At 35.3% G+C, this 10196-nt stretch overlaps 2 protein-coding genes across 2 annotated transcripts in view; both read left to right on the top strand.

Moving 5' to 3' along the window:
• Window positions 1-10196, top strand: part of LOC142349335 (uncharacterized) — a 268438-nt gene that overhangs the window by 99229 nt on the left and 159013 nt on the right. The gene's annotated exons all lie outside the window — the stretch shown is intronic.
• LOC142349169 (uncharacterized) lies at window positions 1582-3595 on the top strand. Its single transcript, XM_075400582.1, has 2 exons — window positions 1582-1612; window positions 2064-3595. The coding sequence occupies exons 1-2, from the start codon at window positions 1582-1584 to the stop codon at window positions 3593-3595; spliced, it is 1563 nt and encodes a 520-aa protein (XP_075256697.1).

Raw genomic sequence — 10196 nt, 5'->3', positions numbered from 1 at the left:
TTATATTAGTCCTGTCGGTCTTTTTTATGCGAATTTTCGCTTGACCGATTTTTCGTCTGACGCTTTTGACTTTTCGTCCTCAAAAACGGGATAAACAGGTAACGCCCAGCGTGCATTAAGTGATCTTAGAGCCTTTCAGCTCAAACTGTTTTGGAGACTTATACTTATGGTTTGAAGGGTGGTCCTGAGAGGTTGAGACACACCCCCCCCCCCCCCTCCCCCCTGTTGACCCCACCCCCACTATTACCTCCACCCCCCATCGCGCTGCTGCCCCCAACCCAGTGTTGCCACCCATCAGCCCCCGGTGAATCCCCCCCTCGTGGCTAGCTACTGACGAAGCCAACCGCTCGCCGGTCGTTTGAGAGCAATTCGCTCGACGTTAGTCGGTTATGTCTGAGATTAGTAGCCTGCGAACTCTGATAATAAAGACTTCTTATTCTCTAATTGCATATTTAACATGGCAAGGAAATTTGCGGTTACACTCAACCTTTTCAAGTTCAAGGGGACAGCCCATAAAATAAACGCTGTAACAATTAAAGTAGAGCACGATTGTTTATTTCGTCAAAAATTATTGAAAATAGTTGGCAATAGATTACAGCATCAGCATCTGCATTATAAAACTGCGTTCTCTAAATTAACGAAAGTTGAAAGAGACTTTTTAGTAACATTCACTACTCGAAGAATAGTGTAATCATATTTTTTCAATTATTCATTTTTTCCTGACATCAAGTTGTAAAGTGGAGCTGATTTTGTCCAGTTTAAACGTTTTCCAGTTTTCAGCCTGAATTCTGTGGTAGTGTCTATATAAAGACTAAGATTTCAACTTCAAAAGTTTGTTGAGAATGCTAATAGTTTAGCCACAACCACAACACTTGCACGAAAACGCGATGGATTGCTGTGTGGTGCACTTTTCGGTGTAAAACTCCGTAATAGTAAATAGAAATCAATCTTGATTGTTGTCTAGATGCAAAAAAAAATTATGATAGCCGTCTTTTTGGAATAAAACTAATACTTTGAAACCATATATTCTAAAAAACGGAAATTCAAAACTGTTCAAAGCGGTCTGCGCTCAACAGGTCTGCATTGTAACAACTAGTAAACCAAAAAGCTCCCAAGTTCCCAATTAATTTCAAGATGTAACAAAATGTTATTTTCGTATTCAAAGGTTCTTCAATTCAACTAACGGCTTTGTTTAAAAACAATTTGATGTTCCCTGATCAGTGTCTTGTTTTGAAATGTTTAAATTTATGTAAATTAGTCCTTCTATTCAATTAAAAAACAATTTTCACTGAAAAGCATAAATTTGAATTTTTTGATAACGATGTTAATATCAAATTCCTGATGCCAACGCTGTGTTCAGATTTTAACGCGTTGTTAGAAATCAATTGGTAGGGACCACGGTTTGGAAGATTTTTTTCTGAATGTATCTCAAATTTGAACTAAATAATTTTGCTGATGGTTTGTTTGTTAGAAAATCCCATTGTTCACGATCGAAACAAAAGCTCCAACATGAATTAATTCGAATTTATTCTCTACAAAGCTAAATAAGTTCAACTTTAACATGTCAAGACAGACGGACAAATGGATGGCAATGAGCGAAACCACTGGATGGGTGAACATAAAAAACCTGAAGTGTAAGATTTTATAGCAGTCAACTTCATACAAATAATAAGTCAAAATGGAAAATTATTCAAAATGGAACTATAACATCAAAAAATTCTAAAGTTTTGTTGTTTGTTAAAAAGGTTTGTAATTCTACAATCTGTAAACGTCTTATTTGACCATTTGATGTGCTATTTAGTAAATTAGTGTCTTATTAAGTAAGAATCTTTAAAAGACGTCGAAAATTAAAATCTCCGGTTGACGGAGATTCCAGTGATAACTACGGAGGCGCTGAGGCATTAGCGGAGGCGCTGAGGCAATCATTCATTCGTCCAAAAATACATACAATAACATAGTAAGTGCTCAGAAGGACGGAGGCGTGCTTCAAATTGATTTCCAAAACGCTTTTAACTCAGTCAAGCGATCACACTTATTAAAAGCAACTTATGAATTTATTCCAGGAATTGCCGCCTTCACCAATTTTTGCTACTCCCAGCACACACCACTCTTTAATAACAATGCAATCATTCAAAGTGAATCGGGTGTTCAGCAGGGTGATCCGCTGGGACCGTTATTGTTCTGCTTGACGTTATGGCCGATCATACAGAAGATCAAGACTTCAGTTCCGGATTTGGTACAGCACACTTGGTACTTAGATGATGTGTTTATTGCTGGTTCTGAAGATCAGATCAGACAAACGCTTGAAATCCTAGCCAATGAAGGCCCCGAGAGAGGCCTAATCTTGAGAAAAGACAAATGTGAGCTGTGGTCAGTTAAAGATTTACCCTCCATTGATCAGGCAGTAAAAAGGAATTTGGGAAACGGCTTTGAAATTCTGGGTGCTGCAGTTAGTTCAAAAGAGTTTGTCGCTTCTTGTTTGAAGAGGAGAGTTCAAAAAATTTTATCTATGCTGGATAATTTACATCACCTCAACGATCCTCAATGTGCATTGGGTATCCTTCGCTACTGTTTGGGAACTCGGAAACTAGTATACTCATTACGAACTAACACTCCATCAAACGAGATGCTCGAAGTATTGAAAAGTTTCGATGACGGCCAAAGAGAAGTGTTGGTTCAAATTATTGGCTCAATTATTGATGATGACGCATGGCAACAGTCTTCCTTACCTATCAGTTTGTCGGGATTAGGCGTCAGACAGTCACAAGAGCAATACAAAAGTGCATTTGTGGGCTCAATTTTAGCCTCAGACGAGCTGGTGAACAAAATAACAAGTAGGCGTCCCTCAGAAAGTGACACTTTTAAAGAGTTACAACAGAGTCTGGAACAGTTCAATCTACTTTCGCACACGCAAAAGAAGATCAAAGAAGCACTTGATAAAGAAAAACTTGCTGACCTAATAAGAAATCAATCGTCAACTAGGGAAAAAGCAAGACTCCAATCACTATGCCTGCCTCATTCAGGAGCATGGCTTGCTGCGCCTCCAATTCCCGCTCTAGGTCTACACCTTTCGGCTAAGGAATTTCAGGTCAGTGTCAAGTACAGGCTCGGGATCGCGGTTTATGATCAAGAAAGAAAATGTCCTTATTTTAAGTCAGGTACATTGGACACGTTTGGTGACCATGCAGTTGCCTGCCATGGAAGGGGAGATGCGATTTCAAGGCACGATAGAATTCGCGATTGCATAGCTTCTGCCTGTTCAGCAGCTAATTTGTCTCCAGTAATTGAAAAACGCAATCTCATTGCGGAAAACAACTCACGCCCAGGAGACGTCTATCTGCCTTGTTGGAAATCTGGCCAATCTGCTGCTCTAGACATAACCGTGACTTCCTCTCTGCAACCGAACATTATTTCTCATGCGGCAGAGAAGTCAGGCTATGCAATTGAAACTGCCGAAGATCGAAAATATGCTCAGTATGAAAATAGTTGTGCTCAACAAGGAATTATGTTCGTCCCGCTGGCAATTGAAGTTTTGGGCGGTCGGTCTGTCGAGGACTCTGAAGAAGGCCTTATTGCGCATGTCGTTGTTAGCTGATAGCAGAAATTATCAGTCAGTGGGACAATCCATTGCCTTCGACAGAGCAGTTCAGTCACTTTCTGTTGTCATCATACGAGGATCAGCTAATATGCTGTTGTCGCGAGCTCCGTAGTTGAACGCAGCAATTAGTTGAACTGTCTGATAATCAGCAACCCGATTGTTTGGGACGCAATGTGAAGATAACTTTTCCTAGACGCTTGTGTTGAGCTGAATCAATCTCTTGATGAATTAGAAACAAGCGCGAATTCGTATTGTACTCACCCAATGAGAGGGGAGTATTTTTGTAAGCAATGTAAATCAACATGAGGGTACTTGAGCGCAGTTCATTAACGCGAGGAAATTAAAAAACGAGAGTTAAAAGGCTGAGGGAGAGAGGAAGAAATGTCAAAGATCGGAGATAAATGATTGGCAAAAAGAAATAATCAGCAAACATTTAAATTTTAGATCAATATAAACCAAGATTATTAGATAATGGAGACCACGCAGATTTAATTACATCCCTTCATATGAACTTAGAAAAATTACCAACCCGATTGAGAACAGGAAAAATTAAGGAAAATTTAATACTTTCAAGATTTAGAAATCCTCTTTAATACTTTGAAGTCAAATTAATCAGTTAGAAAGAAATTAATTTTAGTGCTAAAAAAAATTGTGAGATATCGAAATAACTGATTCGCTTACTTTTCAAATTTTGGTACCAACTACCGCTACTGTTTTTGAAAATAGAAATTTGTTAGTTCAAAAAATTTTCGTATTTTGCTTTTAGTCATTTGAACTGTTTTTTTTTGTTTTGTTCAAATGAGTACCTAATACCAAGGAAGTGTGAAATAATGCAATGGTTGGGGATCTTTTTCCAATTCATAGACTTATAATTGTGTCAAATCTTAGACAAAGAAATTCAGGTAACATTTAACGGACCCTAAATTAGACATGAAAGAGCTTGGTTAGAGCCTGAGGTCTTCTTGGTGCCCTTACAGTATTTCACTTCAGCAAGGTAAAAAAAATCAGAACCTTTTATCGACTATTTAACCCATCAACGCAAAAAAGTGTCTAAAGGTCTACTGATTTTATTCACATATTTTTGTTCAAATTTACCAATTTAGTTGACATATATTGGTGGAAACTTTGGTTTAATAATATTTTCTTGAGCAAACTTTTGAATTTTTTTCTATCTAATCAATTAGGATAACTTTCGGTTTTGTTTTAATGACATATCAGAAACAGCTTCACTCTTAAAATGCCGTAAAAATATTAGCTATAGGTTTAATCTATGGTTTTACTTTTCATACGCTTTACGCTTACTTATCAAGTCCCACGGACCACCAGGCATTACCAAATAATTATAGTACCAATGTTAATGGTACCAAAAACAAACAGGCTTAGAATTGGGGTGAAATAATAGAGGGTCGAAATAATTGGGATTAACTGATAGACGATAGGGGTGAAAAAGCTAAAATATCTAAAATTGGTCCCGTATATTTGGACAAAGAATGCGGTCGAATTTTTAAGCAATACTTTTGAGCTCCAAAATAACTTTTTGAAATATTTCAATACATTTCATCATATAGTTGCAGAATAACAACAAGGAGGCTCAGCAATGTGCGTTCGCACATAAATTTCTGACACCGCTCATCCATATTTTTGGCAGAAATGTCTACCAAATGAGGAACAGTATTTTTCAAAAGGAAATGTGTCTGGACAAAAAGATCGCCTGCAACGCAAATAACTCAAGTGGAGTAAAAAAAATGCCGCATTAGATTGATGAGATCAGCCACTTTTAAGAAACCAAGTCAAAATGAACAAAAAAATCAAAAAACGAACATTAATTAAATCCAAAACTGTTTGCCCATTTAAAAAAACTTATTATTAAGACAAAATAGCATGCAAAACTGCTAGTAAAACTGAAAAGTAAAACTGAAACTAAATACAGAAACTTGTACTTCACTAGAAAGGACCTGAGACCACTCCATATCGACGCTCTGTAATAATTAGACAAAAAAGAACAGAAAAACAGCAAAGAAAATTGGTTAAAATTTAAAAAACAATTAACTTCAAAGTAATGAAAACCACTATATAGCAACTGGAAAAAAACATGTTTATGACCATATTTGCATATATAGGATGGCATTAAGACTTGTTTTTGTTCAATTTCCTATGCGGTTACAAAAAGAAAAGCAAATGACAATGCGAGAAAACGCTGTCGAAGCTGTAAAGTCACATTTTGCACCACAAAAAAAATTCAATTGAGCCCACCTCGACCACCAAAAATTTGGTATGCGACCTCTTATTAATGAGAATAGGAAACAAGTAGGCAATAAAAAAGAAAAACCACAAAGATAAGTAACATCTTTGTATTATTGGAAATAATTATTTTTGAATCCATGAAAGCCATTAGCTACAAAATTCATTAGTTAAATAGTTTCGTTTGTTAGCCCAACGGAAGCACCTGAGAGCTTTAACTATTCAGAATATGTCTTACGTCTAGAAAAGGAACATCAAATATAGGCAAAAATCAAAATTTAGTTTAGTTTTTATGCGAAAAACCCGTGTCGAAGACAGTAAGTTCATAAGGAACTCTTTAAAAACCATAAATTTTGTAAACTTAATGTCATATGTGACCTTCAATTAACAAGCCTAGGTAACAAATTGAAACAAAAACGAACAAAACGTGAAGTTAGGTCTTTTTTAAAAAACAAACGTTTTCAAAGTCAGGAAAGCCATCAGCTATCTAATCAAATCAGTATTTTGGCTAATTTTTCCTTATGCTAAATTGATGAGACCTGTAATTATCCCGGAAATTTCATAGGATTAAACAGACGAAATAAACACTACAGCTAAAGACAAATGTGAAAAAATTCAGTTGAGCTCTTCGAGAAAGAGGAGTCGAAGCATCTTTTCCGAAACCATAATCTATGCCATAATCTATGCCTTTAAACCATAATCTATGCCTCTTAAACCATAATCAATGCCTTTAAAGACTTATATATTTTCTATTGTGTCTTACTTTGAACGTCAATAATGTAATATGCTACCTTTCAATTGAGGGAAATTGCGACAAAACGAGAAAAAAAACAACGTGCAAATCAGGCAACCCCTAAGAATTAAAAAAATGGAAATCTAATAGTATCAACGCCAGAAAACCAGAACTGAAAAGGTAAAACCGCAAAAACTACTAAATTTTAATTCAGAAGACAGAAGAGGAAGAAGAAGCTTTCCTTCTTTGCTGACACTAAGCTACAAGTTGACCAAACTAAAATAAAAATAGTGGCAATATTCATTAAGCCATTGTTTATTTAAAAAGTCAAACATTTTATAAGTCACAATGACTACGATTTTTCGAGTAAAGAGACTAGATAGAACAATTGGGAACTGTTTAGGAAGCTTATTGGACATATCAACATTGAGCTTTGATTTGAGTTGTTCTGTTCTTTATTTAACATAAAAAAATCTGATTTATTTGGATTGTGACTGTCAAAGATTGGACGAAAACTAGCCTTGCTATTGCTGATCGTCCATTAAGAACACTCAATTGTTTCCATATTTTGAGATCTAGATAATTCGTTAGTTAACAGATCAAAAATAAATGCTTTGTTTTTGATAATCATAGAGTAAAGTTAGCAAAAAACGGCAAAATTTTAATTCCCGACTACTCTCAATGAAAGTGAAAGTAGGACGAGTTCTCATTGTAGTTTACACAGATTGTGTTAGTTGTGTTTGGTTGTGAATTCCGGCAAATTTAATCAAAGTGTACTAGAAAAAATCTATTTTGGGCAATTTTTGACGAAAAAGGCTGAATTTTGAAAAATTTCGCAAAAGTTTTAAGCGAAAATATAAAATAGTCAACAAGATTTTAAAAATAAAACTAACAGTGTTATTTTTTTACAATCTTTACATATTTTAGCAAAATTGACGAAATTGTAGTAAAATATTCCGGGAAAAGGGAATTTACTCAATTTTCTTTTAAATCTCGATAACTCCTTGGAAAAACAAAAAATCTTTTTAATTCCATATTATACGCTGGACGGGCTTTTTAATGATACCACTCACAAATCTCTACGATGAATATATCGAGCGGTCAAAATTGTCTGAACAAAAAAACCCAGTTGAGTATATAGTCCCCCCCCCCCCCCCCCCCCTCAAGAGGGGTCGGAATAATAATTTGTCGGAAAATTTCCAAAAGTGACTGAAAACTTTTTTAAAAAATTAGTCAAAAGTTTGCAAAATCTAAAGCCTTAATATGGCAAAAAAATGATCAACTAAAACTGATTAAACTTCCAGTCGGACATATAGTGGGTTCGAATTAATTGGTTTCATTTAAACAGCCCTAAAAACTAGTTCTTCGGTCAAGCTACGTAATAAACATTGAAAAGTAGCATTCCTTTTGTGTACTGAAAAACAACTTCGATGGTTGATGGATGGCTCAACTTTTAGCCTTAAGTGGTCATTTTATCCTCTCTATAACTCCATTTCCGTTTTTCGTTGCCAATCATTTTAATTTACATCCTTTTTCATTTTTGAAATTGATAACAAACAGCAAGGTTGATATATATTCGGCGTCAGTGTAAAAATTAACCATAAGGTGTGTGCGTGTGTAGCATTTGGGATTGCTTTTTGCCTAATTAGAGAAATGTTTTTGAGGAAAAAATGCAAAGTATTAAGGAGGAAGTCACGCCGATTCCTATCAATTGGCCATTTCCTCTCATTGAGAATAACCCGATTATTCCTTAAATTTATTAATCAACTTGATAAAATAAACTTAACAAAATAAAATTTTGTTTTAGGACTTAATAGTGATAAGGGTAATGACAAAAAATATTCGCTTGAAAGATATTTCAATTTGAAGAGGTTTCAATAACATTTGCATTAAGAAACTCATTCAGTTCTGGTTTACACTTTGGCACAAATTAGACCTGTACAATATGCTATTTTTTTGAAAAAAAAACTTTTTTTCGGGTATAAAAATCCTGAATTTTCTTTAAACACTTTTCAAAAGAATTTCTTTATCATTGCTTTTCTCACTACTTGGTCATTTTTGCACATTTTAAGAAAAATTTCATAATTGAAATGAAATAGTTATTTGCTCATTCTTTTTCACTCTTGTGTGGTGTGAACTATAAAGAGTGGCTAAGTGAACAATTAGTGAAGAAAATAGTGGCGATGATATTTTTGATAGTTTTAGAGAGAAAGCGAGACCAACTGGGTATGAAAGTGACACTAATGGCTTTGCATACGAAGGGGTTAATTGTTTTCCTAACTTTTCCCTCTTTTCCAACGCTTGTCTAATCACCTTATCACGCCAACACAATCGATATTTCCTCTCTCTTCCCCCTTTTTGAATAAGTTGTAAATTGCCCCTACTCGGCCCTTTTCACTAAGCGGGAAAAGGCTTTTATGTCTAACAGCTTAAGTGAAAGATTTATATCCTGTCTTGACAAAAACATCAGGAAATATATTCATCTCTCTACCGCAAAGTGTGTGTGCGAACATTTAACTCGCTTTTTTCCGTTTCGCAATTTTTCAGATAATTAAAAATTTTAAGTTTTATTGATTTTCTCTAAAATTGCCTGAAAATTGTAACATTTTGGGTGGGATTAGGAAAATTTCTTGTGAGATTGAGTTCGTTTTTCGACCATATTCGGCAATTTTGTAGTATTCTTTATCATATTTTTTTCTTTTTTCTCTTTTTTTCTGCATAAATATTTCAAAATTTAGACGCCGCAATACTTGAACACAAGATTGGATAATTTTCAATTTTGTGGTTGTAAACGTGTTTCTAATATTTGCTTTAAGAGATTGGATATGAATATTCGCATCAAAATTTGATTTTTAATCAACTCGCAACCAAACAGTGGGGTGGAAAATAAACAAAAACAAACAAATAAACAAGGTAACAAACATATTTGATACCTACAGAGATGGAATGGCTAATTAAAATTGGTGACCATTTTACAACAATGGTGACATAGCTGACCAAAGTTCAAACAATCGAACGAGTACTAAACAGAGGGAAAGCGTCTTCTTAACTTCCTACTTGAGAAAAACAGTAGAAAACGTGAGAAAACAGTAGATATTTTTTTATTCCTTCTCTCAATTTAAACTCGGATTAATTCCTCTGAAATTCCATCTCTCACTGTGACATTTTCCCACTTTGTTCAGAAAAGCAGATAAGAAAGGGAAAGAACGAAAACCTCCTACTCAGAATATAAAATTTTGCTATGTGGCGTGAAAGTTGAGATTATGCTAAAAAGAGCAGTGATTGTGAGGTGTGTTTGTGTGTTTATTGTTTATTGTTTTTGTTGACTGCTGGGCGGGAGAGAGAAGGGGGAGATAGGTAGATAGATAGAGGAGGGGAAGCTGGGAATTGGGGTGATGGAGTGAGGCGGCTCAGGTGTCGATCCGATTGAAAGTTTGATTAAGATTTAAGACAAAATGACAGAATATTTCCCGCCAAGTTGTGACTGTAGGCGCTAGTCTCAATTAATTTGTCGCATAAATCAACATTTTCAACATCAATATCAATTTTAAAGCTTGTGAAATTACCTGCCATAATACACATGGGACTATCACCCCACTTTTCCTCACCTCACCACACCACACG

Source organism: Convolutriloba macropyga, chromosome 11 (assembly GCF_964194025.1).
Source record: "Convolutriloba macropyga chromosome 11, txConMacr16.3, whole genome shotgun sequence".
Taxonomy (NCBI): Eukaryota; Metazoa; Xenacoelomorpha; order Acoela; family Convolutidae; genus Convolutriloba; species Convolutriloba macropyga.
The sequence above is the reverse complement of the archived record's forward strand: the minus strand, read 5'-3'. Positions and strand labels throughout refer to the sequence as shown.

What these genes read in the sequence shown, in the direction of transcription:
- LOC142349169 (XM_075400582.1), top strand. Translation starts at nt 1,582, where the DNA reads ATGGATGGCAATGAGCGAAACCACTGGATGG. An exon ending in TGAGCGAAACCACTGGATGG is followed by an intron (nt 1,613 to 2,063) that starts GTGAACATAAAA and finishes AATTTATTCCAG; the next exon opens with GAATTGCCGCCTTCACCAAT.